Source organism: Suillus paluster (assembly GCF_016628075.1).
Source record: "Suillus paluster strain FC165 chromosome Unknown EDB91scaffold_68, whole genome shotgun sequence".
Classification (NCBI taxonomy): Eukaryota; Fungi; Basidiomycota; class Agaricomycetes; order Boletales; family Suillaceae; genus Suillus; species Suillus paluster.
The window spans coordinates 118,085-132,815 of record NW_024537628.1 but is presented as its reverse complement, the minus strand read 5'-3'; the positions used below and the strand labels follow the sequence as shown (position 1 = coordinate 132,815).

The 14,731-nt window shown below is 47.8% G+C and overlaps 6 protein-coding genes across 6 annotated transcripts; 2 read left to right on the top strand and 4 right to left on the bottom strand.

Annotated features, from left to right (window-relative positions):
* Positions 1–376: 376 nt before the first annotated feature.
* Positions 377–4,015, top strand: EDB91DRAFT_1252468 (uncharacterized protein; the record flags this gene model as incomplete). Its single annotated transcript, XM_041323510.1, has 15 exons — positions 377–408; positions 473–555; positions 608–749; positions 807–925; positions 978–1,079; positions 1,130–1,274; positions 1,335–1,456; positions 1,504–1,686; positions 1,733–1,895; positions 1,944–2,068; positions 2,119–2,426; positions 2,482–2,532; positions 2,588–2,783; positions 2,840–2,995; positions 3,051–4,015. 15 exons carry the CDS (start codon positions 377–379, stop codon positions 4,013–4,015), a joined length of 2,892 nt encoding a protein of 963 aa, XP_041173206.1.
* A 533-nt stretch (positions 4,016–4,548) lies between these two features.
* EDB91DRAFT_1206871 (mitochondrial distribution/morphology family 35/apoptosis) lies at positions 4,549–5,089 on the bottom strand (the record flags this gene model as incomplete). The annotated part of the gene is made up of 2 exons (XM_041320715.1): positions 4,771–5,089; positions 4,549–4,623 (listed from the first exon to the last, which is right to left on the bottom strand). Coding segments are annotated over exons 1-2 (291 nt in total), but the record flags the coding sequence as incomplete, so codon positions are not given.
* EDB91DRAFT_1156181 (Metallo-dependent phosphatase-like protein) lies at positions 5,090–6,069 on the top strand. Its single transcript, XM_041319616.1, has 4 exons — positions 5,090–5,315; positions 5,380–5,537; positions 5,596–5,676; positions 5,732–6,069. Exons 1-4 carry the CDS (start codon positions 5,118–5,120, stop codon positions 5,955–5,957), a joined length of 663 nt encoding a protein of 220 aa, XP_041173204.1. The 5' UTR covers positions 5,090–5,117; the 3' UTR covers positions 5,958–6,069.
* Positions 6,070–6,668, bottom strand: EDB91DRAFT_1156178 (uncharacterized protein). The gene is made up of 4 exons (XM_041319615.1): positions 6,530–6,668; positions 6,337–6,443; positions 6,233–6,283; positions 6,070–6,179 (listed from the first exon to the last, which is right to left on the bottom strand). The coding sequence occupies exons 1-3, from the start codon at positions 6,550–6,552 to the stop codon at positions 6,237–6,239; spliced, it is 177 nt and encodes a 58-aa protein (XP_041173203.1). The 5' UTR covers positions 6,553–6,668; the 3' UTR covers positions 6,070–6,179; positions 6,233–6,236.
* EDB91DRAFT_742641 (uncharacterized protein) lies at positions 6,481–9,285 on the bottom strand. Its single transcript, XM_041328255.1, has 5 exons — positions 8,758–9,285; positions 8,646–8,696; positions 8,401–8,596; positions 8,193–8,348; positions 6,481–8,144 (listed from the first exon to the last, which is right to left on the bottom strand). The coding sequence occupies exons 1-5, from the start codon at positions 9,202–9,204 to the stop codon at positions 6,907–6,909; spliced, it is 2,088 nt and encodes a 695-aa protein (XP_041173202.1). The 5' UTR covers positions 9,205–9,285; the 3' UTR covers positions 6,481–6,906.
* Position 9,286: 1 nt separating this feature from the next.
* Positions 9,287–11,191, bottom strand: EDB91DRAFT_742719 (uncharacterized protein). Its single transcript, XM_041328256.1, has 11 exons — positions 10,918–11,191; positions 10,796–10,867; positions 10,705–10,742; positions 10,515–10,656; positions 10,345–10,466; positions 10,155–10,292; positions 10,069–10,099; positions 9,955–10,008; positions 9,782–9,897; positions 9,535–9,725; positions 9,287–9,484 (listed from the first exon to the last, which is right to left on the bottom strand). The coding sequence occupies exons 1-10, from the start codon at positions 10,956–10,958 to the stop codon at positions 9,646–9,648; spliced, it is 834 nt and encodes a 277-aa protein (XP_041173201.1). The 5' UTR covers positions 10,959–11,191; the 3' UTR covers positions 9,287–9,484; positions 9,535–9,645.
* Between the last annotated feature and the right edge of the window lie 3,540 nt (positions 11,192–14,731).

Here is a 14,731-nt window from a genome sequence, read left to right as displayed (position 1 = left end):
GCTTGATTCAGTTGTAATGCTTCTTCACGGGGAGTCATCGAACGCTCACGAAGCAGACATAGTACTTTCACGAGGCTTGTTGGCTCCAAACACCTCGTACATTCGTCTCAGGCTCTCCGATTGACGCACGCCCTGTTTGCCAGTAGGGCGTCTTTTGCAGTGATTTGCAAGGAGGTCAAGGTAAACAATGTATATATATACTGATCAGAGCTGGCTTCTCTTTCAGTTTGCAGCTTGCTCCCATCCGACTCCCATCTACGCCGTGACCATTAGAAGCTAGTTCACTTCCACCCCGAAACACTAGGTACGAAATTGTGTCACTCAGCTCGCCCCAACTGAAAAAGAAAAGTTCAGGAACAAGCTTTGGCATCAACAGATGCAGACGAACCACGATGACGACCGTCCCAGGTACGTTGCTGCAATTTCTCGGGGCGTACCGTCCATCTTGCTCACATGCTCACGGTCTCGATAGTGGCAGGAACTCCACTGATCAGACTTTGGTCAGCGACGTCCCTTCCTTTGTGAATGGCAAAATATCAGCAGTAAAGATATCTGGTCAGCGTTTGTCTACTGCACGCAACCGTCGGAGGACTCATCACCGTAACAGATATCGCTCTGCGCAACCTTCCAACAATTGGGATTAACCCATTGGACGACCGATTCTCCGTACATATTATCGTTGGTGGTCAGCTTCAGAGGACAAGTACCGCAGGGTGGTTGACCTCATCCTGGCGCCAAAAGTATCGCTTGTGAGTCCCTGATAACTGTAATTCTAGTGAGACTCTCTAAGCACTCTACTGCTCAAGCAATATAATCGAGTCGCCCACGATCGTCTTCGATGTTTTCGCACACGACTTACTACACAAACCCAAGAGAATTGGCACGTTTGAAGACACATTCGAAGCATTGTTGAGGTGTCCAAGCCGTAAGTTCAGTTCAACACTTTCTCGAAATACACTGAACCAACTCGTGGTTAGCCATTGGTCGGACTATCAAGCCGTATGGAACCCAAGATCACAAAGTGTGGATTGAGTTCAAGATTACGCCATCTTCTAGTTTCGAATGGCTGCGAATTTGCAGTGCGCAATCTTGACAATCATGAAACGTCGCATCGCTCATACTTCTTCAGATGTTGATTTGCAAGGTTTGCCCAGAATCAGCCGTATCCATACCGACGCTTTCTTTGTTCAATTCGTTGTGGATGACACTACCCTAGAAACTAGCCCCAAAAAATCCAAACAAGGGCACTACAGGTGGACAAACAACTATCAACTGTAAGTCCGTTGATGTCACTTATATACGCGCCACCTTAGGGGGGTTTGCCATCGATACAGGCCGTACAACAATGCATCACAAGCTTCGCTAGAAATCATTGCAAAACGTTACTTGCATTCTGACGAAGCAATCGCTGCGTTGCGTTGCCCACTAAAGCAATGGCTTTCTGCTCCTGGTGGCGGTTAGTGACCTATCACACTTCGCTCAGCCCACTCACGTATTTTGCAGTTGTTCGCCAAACGCTTAGGTGCCCAAAGGGTGCAGACATTCATGTAGAATTCAACATTTCTCAAGTGTCAGGAGTTCCTACCGCATATAACTATCGCGAGGAGGACCTTAGCCATACAGCGGATGAGCAAAATGTCCTGGACATCACGCTGAACAAGCGGATCGATGCATTGGATATTTCTGGTACGCCATTAGCTCAAGGTTTCCTGTCAGTGCTGAGAGTCGATAGCTGTCATCCTGGACCTGGACCGTGTTCCTAGATTCGGGAAGTTGTCTTGTGACGATCGATTCTTCCTTGAACTCTCTGTGGAAGATAAAGGAGAGTCTCAAACGATCAAGTCAGAAGGGCACCAAGAAAATAGGTCTTTTACTTGGGACACAGTGTTCACTTTGTAGGTCGTCTCAAGTTAAATGACGTTGCAATGGCTCAAGCATCCTAGGGGAGTCTCTCAGACCTCTAGATTCATGTTTCGGGTATTCGGTTACGACGGAAAAGATAGGAAAGAGATAGTCATCGGCAAAACCATTTTTGGAAGCCTCGATGAGCTTCTTCAGCCCAAGGGCGGTCAGCACTGCGCCTTCTTGGATGTGGTACACTGATTTAGGAAATCATAGTTGTACGACGACAACTCACATCATCTGCCACCTTTTTGGGCACGGATGCACCGACTTTATCATTTAGAGCTGCACGGCCTGGTGTCACGTTGGCAGGATCTCAGCTTGCAAGTCCCGTCAGGCAGGAATTTTCTGCGGCAGCCAATCGTGTCGCGGATCTAATTCGTCAGGGGAACATTAAAGAACACCACAGTATCATCCACGATGCTATAACCCAGGCTGTCGGTAGCGTTCATGGTGATGTATATCTTTCGCCTCTTCTGGCAAAGATCGGCGTCTTCGTTACAGTAGCGGAAAGATTAAGTAGTGTATGTCTTCCCCCTTGATCACTTGCGCGAAAAGATCAGCCTCACTCCCTCACAGATTCATCCTTATGCGAAGATGGCATTCACGATACTTACCAGTGCTTATGAGGTTTAGATATAGTTTTTTCGACTTCCAATATGATATTGACTCTCTTCTTCATCAGGTCATAAGATCGCGAGCCAACTGCGACCGCGGCATCCGTCGAGTCCTACATGCGATGCGAGAAACATACGACCTTATTACATCCGTAGATGCACTTCTGCGCCTGCAGGAGCGAGAGCAGATCCTCCATGACATCGCCCAGCAAACAGTAAATTGCGCATACTTCATCCGCGACTACGTCGACAACCGAAGCAAGCGTGAGTGTTCTGCACATGATGGAAATATGTACTTACGGTTCAAAACATTTATGAAGTGGTGCAAGCGATTACGAATTCGATACTGAACGCTGAAACCGAAATAAAACAACACGAGGACGCATTCAAAGACTTAATGCACAAATTTCACCTACAATTATCGATTAATACGCACGTCACCGTTTCCAAAGTACACGAGGAACTTCATGATCACGGTGAGTCCACCGATTATCTGCTGACTTTACCTATAATAAATGATAATCCGTATAGCCGCAAAGGCAATTCTTCGAGATATGGCCTACGCAAATGACGCCAGATGTATAACAGCATGTTCCGCTACCGCAACATCTTGTGCGACTACGCCTCCCCCAGCTGATGTCATAGCATCAATACAGAGCTGGGTAAACGGCGAGAGTAAAGATTCGGAGAGAATTTGCGTTGTTTACGGTCCAGAAAAGCCGTGCAGGGCCATTGCACAGCTTGTTGGAGAGCATTTCCGCCTCGCCTCGAGACTTGGCTCTTCATATTGCTTCCGAAATCCGAGAACTTCTGAAAATCGGACGTACGCAAACTTGTTCTCGACGATCGCCCGCGACTTGGCAGATCACCATGTCCAGTTTAAGGAAAACCTCCAGCTCGCCGTGGCTGACAATACAAGCCTACGGAAGACACAGGATGTGAAAACCCAATTTGAGGGATTCGTCCTCGCTCCCTCTAGAGATGTCGTCTTGACCGGACCGCTCTTGGTAATCATTGATGGCCTGGAACTAGGAGGAAATGAAGCGTCAAGGAAGGATGTATTGGCTGTCCTTGCAGGAAAAGGCTCCAATCTTCCCAGAAACCTCCGATTTCTGATCACTTGCCGCCCGGAGGAGGATATATGCAAGGCCTTTCGCCGCTTACCGCATATCGTACGCCGGCAACTAGGAGAAACTAGCTTTACTGCTAAACAGGAAGAATCAAATCGTTTCGGCGCGGAAAATCATGTATTGCCCAATACTTTATCTCCATCGCCCCCCTCCCTCGCCCCCGCCTCTTCCCCACCACCCAACCTTGAAGATCGGCAAGAATCCACGTCGTCCCGCTCATCGTCGGAGAGCTCTACCTCGGGACTTACGTCCTTTACTCATGACAGAGCTGCTTCACCCATTACCAGTGTTGAAAGTGCGGGATTTGATGAAGAAGATGCACTCAGCAAAGTATGTCCGCGCCTGAGTGCAACGTCCGCTATGTGATTATTCACGAGGTATGCAGTTTAAGTGATTGATTATGGTTGATTCATGGGCTGAAATATTCCTCTTTAGATGGCACGTGCGTGGGTCTGGAATACACAGTTTGTACTTGCTCGGTGACATGACCAGGTGTCGATTTTGTTCTCTACTATGTAACTTGAGGCTAGAGAGGTGTAAAGCTGGCTTGACACGAGTATGCCGCTCGACTCATGGGCCCAACTTCGTTATTACACAATGATCTCCTTTGCGATTGCAGCTAAATTATTGTATTTCACCATGCTGTTCTGATACTCTCAGCGTGCCTCTGCTTACAACACTGTAGGTAATATTCAATTGCGGGGACAATTTCCAAAATAGGGATAAATGAGCAGCGGGGACGACAAGACAGGCTGCATCATGGGGACAGGTAGATACGTGTGTGTTTAGAAACGGATTTCTGTTGGGCCAGGTGACTTGCTGCAGCAACTTTCAGGGGTTATCGGAATGCAGCGAATCAAGCGGCAAGCAGGTCATGATGATCCAGATGCGTCTGGTGGCGGAGGTTCGCGAAGCGGGTTCTCTTGCCGTGCTTGGCCAAGTAACTCGCCCAAACCTTTCTCTGTAACAGCTTTCTATGTTGGAAGAGGTCAGCATCGAATTTTAGCGGGAGCCGGAACCATAATCAAATGTTGAACGAGCACTGGATCTAGTGGATTGAGGTCGCTCAGGAAATTATTCCCTGTAAAGCGGAGAAAAGAGCTGGAATTAAAGGGGCTTACCTGCACGCAATCTTTGTACCTCGCCCAGATACTCCCACATTTGCGGTCGTACTCTTCCTTCTTTTGCTTTGAGTACTCGATTCTTTGACCTTGTGGATGTCCCTTGGTATTGGCATTCGAAATAGCCGGTTCGAGGTAGCCCTCAAACCAAGTATTGAAGCACGCATCATACTCGTGCTTCAATGGCGTACATTCTGGAGACAACGAGTGAGCCATTCCTGCAAGCGCGGCAAATAGGAAGAGAAGGACGGACAACCGGCATTAACGTGCCGCTTATATAATACTTTCCCACTGACGACCTGAAGCTTGAACTTCCCTCAAGGGAGTACCATCTATATGTGTGCAACATGGTGCTTGTCCTAATAATCGGTGACTTGCACATCCCACACCGCGCACACGACCTCCCAGCCAAATTCCGGAAACTTCTTGTTCCAGGAAAAATCCAACAGATCCTTTGCACAGGGAACGTTTGTGACCGCGAGACCTACGAGTACCTGCGTACCATAGCAGGAGATGTGTATGTTGTCCGAGGGGACTACGATGAGGTGCATAATGATCACTTTCCGTTTATGCTGTGGTAGAGTTATTACTGACCTGCAGACGACCTAGAGCGCGAGCTTTCCGCTATCTGCGACCATAGTGCATACCCCAATACGGATCGGAGTGATTCATGGGCACCAGTGCGTGCCGACTGGCGACCTCGATGCGCTCAGTGCATTAGCACGGCAAATGGACGTAGACGTGCTCGTTTCAGGGCATACTCATACGTGTGTTGACTCCGCAGCATCTACACGATAGTTGACATTCTGATGTGATTCAAATAAGCTTCCAGGCAATTGAATATGACGGTCGTTTCTTTGTGAACCCTGGGTCTGCGACTGGCGCATGGACAGGTTCATACAGCGGGTACGGCCTTCACATCATTCCGCCCCCATCCTGCTTGCTCAATTCCTATTCTTAGTGAAATAACACCATCCTTTGCACTGATGGACATTCAAGGCGCTGTGGTTGTCACGTATGTATATCAGCTCGTTGAAGGCGAAGTGCGGGTCGAGAAAATTGAGTATCGGAAGGATCTGGAGGCTCCCAAGCCAGCCCAATCACAATCGTCGACATCAATTCCCCAGAGTGGGGTAGCGCCGCAGAATATACCGAGTAGTCCGCAGTCAGGACAGACATTTTGGTGAGCAGGGTCGTGTAGGATATGTTTCGCTATATGTAGTTCAGGTGTACCTCCGCAACTTACTTGACAATGTCTTGTTCTGTATGGAGCTTTGAACAGGGATTTTACCACATGGAAGTCGGGTTCGTATGCCACCTATATTGAACATCTATTAGAGCGCGGCGGATAGCATATTGTCAAGAGTGTGCGTAGTGCGGGGTTGAGCACCACTCAGATTCAACGTAGGCTGGCGTGAATCTCTAAGTGTCGCAAAAGCAATAGAAATTCTGCAGCAACTACCTCACTACTTCTTCGTCTTCTTGCTCTCTACGAAGAGTACGCGAGCTTTAACTGAAATGAACCAGTTCAGAATCTTGGCCAACCACCTGGACACCAACACCAACCTTTAGGATCATATTTGACGGCAGCGAGCTTAGGACCCTGCCTTGGGCGCAGCGTGGTGTAGAAGAAACCTGTTTGAGCAGTGGAAATCAAGCGGACGATGATTGTTCTGGCAGGAAGACGTTGGCGAAAGGAAAATAATATTGCCACAAGGCCATTGTCAAGAGAAAGTCACTAGATTAAGAGGCCACATACCGTGCTTTGGCTTTTCCTGCCATCTCTTCTCCGTGTTATCACACCCTCCTCGTCGTTTCAAACTCGTCGGAAAAGAGTAATAAACTCGGAAGTTCACGTTGGGCTATTATATGACCCCTTCTTTGGGGGTCCCGGAGTCAGTGCCGAATCTGGGAGTGGTATTTGCAAGGCAGTATACAGGTATAGTACGAATAAATGTGTATGGTGTACATGGGAGTATTGCTATTGACAGCGTTGAAAACCACCACGATGGTGCGGGTAACATCATATTGATACAAGTACATAGAAATATGACACTCTCGACCAAAACATGACTCGAGTCAGGCCCCCCAACCTTCTTCCGAAGAGGTGTGCTCAGTAGAATATCTGGTAAATTGTCATGGCGAAAGAAGAGTGATAGACTGAGGTCCGGTGGTTTGTATCTCGCTTCGGATGATAGTCTCTTGTCGGGGTGTACGTCTCCGCCTTGCTGGACGAGGGCTATCACATCGAGGAGGGACAACCGCCAAGTTGTCTTCGGTTGGAGCAGTAGGCCCGGGAATGAATAAGCAAGCATTTGGCTCATCAAGAATAGGGGTGTATGATTGGACACGACGCGGATTCGAACTGACGTGCTGCTTAACGGTTTGCTTCAGGGATGTGTGCGTAACAGTCTGCAGACCAGCTTCATCAAAGGAAATTGCCTTTTCTCTAGTCTCGATGTGTTTGAATGTGCCGACGAACCGCTTTGGGGACCCTGCATCCGTGCATGAGGTGACACTGGATGCTGGAGACGATGTATCAGGGCTAAAGGTACGAAGTCCTTCATCGAAAATGGAAGGCGCGAGGGAGCTTATGCTACTTGACGAAACAGCACTTGAGGCAGATCCGCAGAAAGAGAAATAATCGGATTGTGACAACTCGGTCTGGATTGGAGGGGTGAGTGGGCGAGGTTTAGTTCTGACTGTGGTCAGTCCATTGTCACGAGGTTGTACGGTAACAACCGCATCAAGCTCTTTGGCTAGGACATGGGGTTCGTCGCGGAGGGCGATGGCTACATCAGTCTCCGGCAGGCAGGTAATCAAGAATTTGAAGCTAGGCGGGAGAACTTTCGCCTTCTCCTTTAGGACAGAGACAACCTCCGTACGTGAATTAACATCACCACATGCGTCGAGCCCGTCAATTACAACAAGCACAGGTCCCAAGCTCGTCATCTGTTGCGCCGGTGCGAGGATGAAGTCGAACTGCGTGGGAATATGTGGGGAAGAGCCTATTGCCCGCCGTTTCACCTTGTCCCTGAGACAAACCATGAACTCAGGGTCGTGATCTGCAAGATCCCGAGCGATCGTGCTAAAAAGATTAGCCGGCTTTCTCTGACCTTGACGTGTTCTGTCAAGACAGTATGACGATCCTAGACGAGATATGTTGTCGAATTGGCGAGCTGCAGCATGGGCAACTGCGCTGATCTCGGATCCGTGAGGCCCGATCAGCAGATAGATTGCTTCACTGCTCTTGCCATTTACCCAGTCCGAGATCTCAGCGACATGGATATCCTCCAGTGAGATATCGTAAATCCTCTGCGCATGGTACGAGGCGCCAGTCGCGTAAGGTAGGGTATCAAGATCTACTTTAATGGCTGAGCTTGGTGAGTAATGCTGCCCCCCGACAACGGAGAACTACTTACCGAGGTCCTTCAAGGCATCATGTATGCGAAAAACGACCAATTGAGTGTTGATAACAGCTTTTTGCTCCAGAGCTGTCCTGATGTTTCTGAAGGCAGCTTCATAATTCTGGATGGTTTCATCGATGTTCGAAAACACATTGGCGATGCTATGCTTCACTGGATAACTGTTAATTCTGGAACTGCATGATGCTTAATCTCGATCGCTTACGTCCACTTTTATGAATGGCATAGTCACGAATAAAGTATGCACACTCTATTGTTTGACGAGCGAGCAAGTTTACGGTCTCCGCTTGACCATGGAAATTGCACAAATCTGGGGCATTCGATACTAGGCCGTAGCTCTCACACATGATGGACGCTAATCGTCGAATACTATCATCACGAGCGAGCTGCCGTTGTATAACCTACACATTCGGTGAATTTGCAACGAAAGCTCAAGGTGAGAACACAAACCTCGTAGCCTGCAGTCAGAACCATGAGCGCCATCTTGGTGTACGGATGGGCCTACCATGTGGAGAATAAATGAATCAGCTCCAAGGTGCTCAAGGTCAAGTTCTGGCCATACCTCTGCGAAAGTGCGAGCAATTTTAACAAAAGTGGTGATCCCTGACAAGAGGGGCTGGAACGCATCCGCTGTGTCATCAACGAAACTTGTTACGACTTGAACAGAGAGTGGATTAGTGTCCCCTTGCACACAACCCTTCGGTGTGGGCGATATCATCGCCGCGACAGCACGATCAGCGACGTCAACATGCTGCTGTGAACTAAAATCCTTAGATTGTCGCGACGACGAACACATAGAATCCCCGCCGTGTTCGCTTCCATGAGAGGTCGAACTTCGCGTCATTCGAAATGAAAGTTTTGTCTCCAGATTTCTTTGGCTCTGCTTGTCGAACACAACGAGCTGCCTATCACAGCCTGCACATGAAGGTAAATGATAGCCAGTAGCACAATATTTTAATGCCCTACATCCAGAGCTCTGCATAAATGCCCCAATTCGGCCGCTCACCATTCCAATGTACTCATCATTGTGAATGTGGCGTCGGGCATAAACTTGGAGTGACAGCAAGGCCGTCTCCGGAACATGGCTAGTGCTAGTTAATAATGATGGTGGATGAATTTCCAAGGCCTAACTTACAAAATGTATTTCTCATTCCAGCATATCGAACCACTCTGCTGAGTTTTTGAGCTGGTCGTTTGAGTCTCCATGATATCCTCGACCACCAGCTGGACAAAAAATTGATCATTGAATGCGACCATTCCAATTTTCGGCAGTTGAGTCAAGTAAATATCTGGAAAATCGATGAAGATCACAAGGAAGTTTGGAACATAAGGTACTTGCCTGAGACCTCCACAGCAATTGTGGTCGATGTTAGTGCGTGGGCGACCCCCCCGCCACCCAGGATGTCATGTTTACCGTCCGCACGCTGGGAGCCATCTGAAGTAGGTGGGGTCAAGGATGCAATTTGAAACTCCATGCTTGCAGGAAGTGGGTGCTCTTTTCCGATCTGATCAATCTCCGAAATCTGTCGCCTGATAACTGTGATATGTAGATGAGTGACTGTCGACCAACAAAGAACGCAACTGACAGCCCCGCCGCAGTAAAGACTCTACCTCATCGCTGATTACACCTACAAATTGATCCTCGTGAACACGGCGATGCGCGAAGATCTTCAGTTGGATTCGAGAGTCCTTTCGGTATTCACTTGACCACAAAAGCTGTTTAGTATAGACAAGAATATAATCAAATGGCTGTACTCACCAACGATATTCACCCTCCCATTGTGGTGAGTGTCCTCTTTGTACCTTCGTGACACTGGTTATTTTGCCATCTACTTCAATTTGCACGAAGAAGTGATCATCCAGGGATACGAGCCTAATTCTTGGAAGGTGGTGAACGATGATCTCTGAGAGGTAATTATGAGTAAGTAGTCAAGAGAGGGGGTCTGTCATTCTACGGACTAGAGATACATAGCTGAGCCTTTGCTGCTGACGCGGCTGCCTCATCAGGAGAGATATTCCTTTTCGTGATCCTGCATATCAGGGATGTATGTTCGAGACTGTCAGTATACTCAGGGTTATGCCAACCCCTGAAGACAGCTGTTTGCGATGCTCAGCTATGAGCTCATTAAGGAAGGAGAAAGAGGCGCACTATCGTCTGGATGTGTCACCAGCGTGTCGACGCATCTTTCCACCTTGCCTATGAATTTATTTTCATGGACATAACGCCGAGCATACAACTGAAAGGAGAGTGCGGATGACTTCCGCATGTTGCTAAAACAAGATTTACGAACAAGGTTTGGAACACATGAACATACATACAAAGTGAACTTGTGTTGCCAGCGCAGAGAGCCACGACCCTCTACGCTCGTTTCTTCTACTTTACCGTCGGCAGTGATCTGAAGCCAAAAGTGGTCATCAAGCGAAAGCCATCCGACTTTTGGTAACTGGGTCATTTCAATGTCTGTGAAAATCTCTCAGCATCGAAAGTAGTTAGATAAGAGCGTCGTACTGGAGATTTCAACACTGTAATATTCGGGAACTGATCGACTATCATGGTGTTAGTCAGTGTGTCGATGCGGCGGATAGATGTCAGATATCACCTGTGACAGTCGCTCTGGCAATCAGACCCAGGTTGAGAAAAATGATATGTTGAATCGATATCAGAGGGCTGTCTTTGTGAAAATCGGTCCCGTGTCGTGAAACATGACTGCAGTTAACGCACCTGGTATCGTCCATCGGAGAAGGGTACACAGTTTCCATCATGAACTTCACTGAGTGTTGTGCACAAAAGAACTTGTACTAGGAGGACGTTCGTGCTATGTGTTCAAATGGCTGGGGAGTTGGAAAGAACAGAACGAGAAGAAGGAAAACAGCACGCCAGCAAGCGCAACTTTAATCGCTTCATTACGCCTGCCGTGGGGCCCATTCTACTGCCAGCCATCATAGATCAGTGGCTGGTAAACGCTCGTCGCAGATTAGAAGGCTCAAATCCCAGGCATGGCAGCTATTTTCAGTTAGTGAAAACATGAGGTAGTATCGGACAAGCCCGAAGACGTTAAACTGATCTTTTGCTTTGTACCCTGAATTTGCAAATCAGGATTCGGATGGATCAACGTTCATACGCACGTGTAGACAGCATTAGTGGTCTGCAGTGATCGCAGTGCAGATGATCGAGAGTAACGTCAAAACACGCTGGGTGCATTTCTGCCACGGGCATCCACCCAAACGTTTAGTCCTCAAAGCTCGATGCCTTGCAATCATTCATTCCCTGGAAAGACTAATATTTATATGGAGAGAAGACGATCATTCCTTCCCGATAGCGGGTGTTACCTTGACTCGGAGAGCCGCAAACATCGTGATGATCAAAAACCTTAGGCCAGTGACATCGTAGTGCAGTACACTATCCGTCACGGCTGAGTACTGAGTCGTCACCCTATGGAAAGCGAGAGTGATCAGCTTCGACCGGTACCTCTTTGTATGCATTGAAGTAGCTCATCTTGTATCACAGGTGTAGAACATAGATGTGTAAGTTAGAGTCGGTTTACGGAAGTACAAAAGCATAAGTAATGTAATGAGATTCAGAGTGTGATTAGGGGTCTGGGCCGCCTGGGGGAAAGCCAAACAAAAGCCTTTTTTATAAGGGACCGTACTGGACAAATTGTTTTTTCGCTTTTGGCTTTGCGAAACTTGACTTGAGCTTAGATGTTGGAATGTCTTCCGCGTTACTATGATGTTTTGATTTTGATTTTGATGTGTTGAGCTTGACTTTGATGTTGAGCTTGACCCTCGGCAAGTGCCGGCAGAAAGTCCAGCGTCCACATCGCCCGCACACTCAATAACTATGTCACCACGCACGTTTCCCGCATCCACCCAACGCCAAGCCCCAACGACACTGTGCGCTCACCCCCAGAACGCACGGACAACTCCCGGCACGATGGTTGGTGAGTTTTTTGTTCGTTTTGTTGTCCGTTGGCGGCGTGAACCATTATATCCCTGGTCCAACACGCCTCTTGGAGGCGACAAGCGTGATGGTTTTGTTCATTTTATTTTATGTATACGCTACTGACAATTTTTCACGTCTGCTTGTTCCTAGACCGAGTTCTTCCCCTACGACGCTCGGTTTGGCCATCCTGCTCCGAAGCTTAGTGGTGGAGTATCACCCTCCCTTTCTTCACATCCATTTACGGCGCGCAACACGTCGGACTGCCGTCCTCGATGCCCATTGTTTCTGCTTCTGCTGTTGATGACCCATGTAATTCCACAAAGTCACCATCAGCAGTCAAGGCAAATCAGCCTAATGAAGTATTTCATGAGCAGCTCGATAGTCTCAAGGGGAATTTATTGATACCCATCGCTGTAATTAATACGAATAAGCTGTGCAACTGTTGAAGTTGTCTTGCGTTATGCTTCGTAGTGTGCTTGGCGTGGTCGTCGTCGTCGTGTGCCACTAGTGGCACACAGCGAGCAAGCGTGGGAAACAGCGACGAAACGCGATTTTACCAATAGCGCCGACATCCTTGGGCTTAACAGTCACGGTCACGAGGGGAATTGGCTGTAATTCAACATAAACTGTATTAATCACATAGAGTAGAGTTATGGTTACGTCGAGGCAGAAGTCAAAGTCAAAGTCAAGGTCAATGTTGCTGTCCCTGTCGAAGGACACACCTTCCTTATTCGGTAAGATCAAACTCGAGATCAAGCTCAAAGCAAAACTCTAGAATTTTGTCCAATACGGGCCCTCATACTTTTTGGGCGAAGCTGATCACTGTCGTTGAACTCAAGTTGAGCTGACCACTTTCTCTCGAGCTGATCACTCTCGCTTTCCATATCACCCCTACTACAAGTCGTCAGGTCACGCGTTTATCAGACTCACAGTGGCTCACTGCGCTGTTTTGTGGCAACAATATTAATATGGCAACATTGATACACACTGCCAGCTGAATTTAAAGTTGGCATGAGAATCAGAATCATATAGCGCCTGTTGTAGATTCTTAGTAACAACGTGTCATCTTACCTGCAGATTTTTTGAGTAGTGCAGTAGTACTGGGGAGCTCCCCATCTAATTGGTGCTGATAATCTGATAATTTTGGTTTCAGGGTCGTAGTATCAAATCTGTCTAGGACACGTACCGAGGTTTTCCGACACAACAAGCGCCGCCTGGGCCCTACTAGGCTAGTAATAGGGCCTCCAGAATGATTAATTAGATTGAACCTTGCTTGAAAACATATTACAACATCTGAGAAAGGCCTCACTTTACGGTTTCCGGTACCCTGTTATCAGTCGGACCTTCCTCGGTTCCTTCTAACAACTTCAAACCCTGAGCAAACAAAGTCCGAACACCCTGACGGCATTCACGACGAAAAGACCCCAGACTCTACTCGACATGTTCGCTTCAGTTTAATGTTGCAGCTATCATTGAGCGGGTATATAACGGCCTCAACATATCCTCCGCACATGCTTGCTCCTCCGTGACTTATGGTGACTTTGTCTTTCCTTCGTTAACGTCTCTCCTACAACTTCGTATTGTTTTCATTACCAATGATCTCTCGTTGCCGATGTGGTGTTTCCTGTTCAGTCACTGACGTGGGGGTTAATCATCTTCGGACATTGTGTTATTTTGTATCCTAGCCTAAGTGACATTGATGAATACATCAAGTTGATTCCTTAAAAACGCGAAGCCTACTCATGGCTGTAAAACGGGACAAGCAAAGAGATATGCGATAACGCGAGCACACAACTGCGAAGCCTGCTCGTGGCTGTAAAATGGGTCAGAGTGTCTTGTTGTAGGCTGAGTTGATTGAGGTTTGGGTGGCGCATATTTCAAAGTTGAACATATGGAACCGACGGCGCCTCGCTGAGAATGCACCAATGCTGCGGCGTTGAACGGGGAGTGTTGCTCGAAGCACGGCCAGTGTGTCCATTGGGTGTGGCTATAATGTGCGAGTGTTTGGGTATTGTTCGCAAAGAGATTGAGCTTACTGGAAGTATCCGCGCCAGGCCGCAACTCTAAGCCTCGGAGGCCTTGTATGTCGGTGTCTTCAAGTGCCTTCCGAGTCGATTGCGGTGGTGAGAAAGCACGAGGGTTGTTTGGATAAGTGTTCACTGGATTTATTGCAATACATATATAAAATAAAAACATGGTCTGCACTGAGTAGAAAAGCTAATGCAACGCGTACAAACAAAATCGTCCAAAGACCGAGTGCAACGTTGGCAACAACACAAGTGTGGTGGAAAGACAACTAGGATAGAAAAGGCAGCTTAAGGGGAGGTGGGGGGCGAAGCCTACTCATGGCTGTAACGGAGGGTTAAGTTGACTGGAACGAGAATACCAGCGCCTAAGTATTCCGAAGTTAAAAAATAAGGAAGACGAGCGGCTAATAAAACCTCACCGGCGGTGCGGGATGATAACTCACACGAGAATAAGGAATGCTCTAGATTCCAATGAGTGGGCAGGTACATTAGGACCAAGCTCGCGAGGAAAAAGCACATTACTAATCTGAAAAGTCAAAGTCAGCATTGGGAGCTACATATTGATT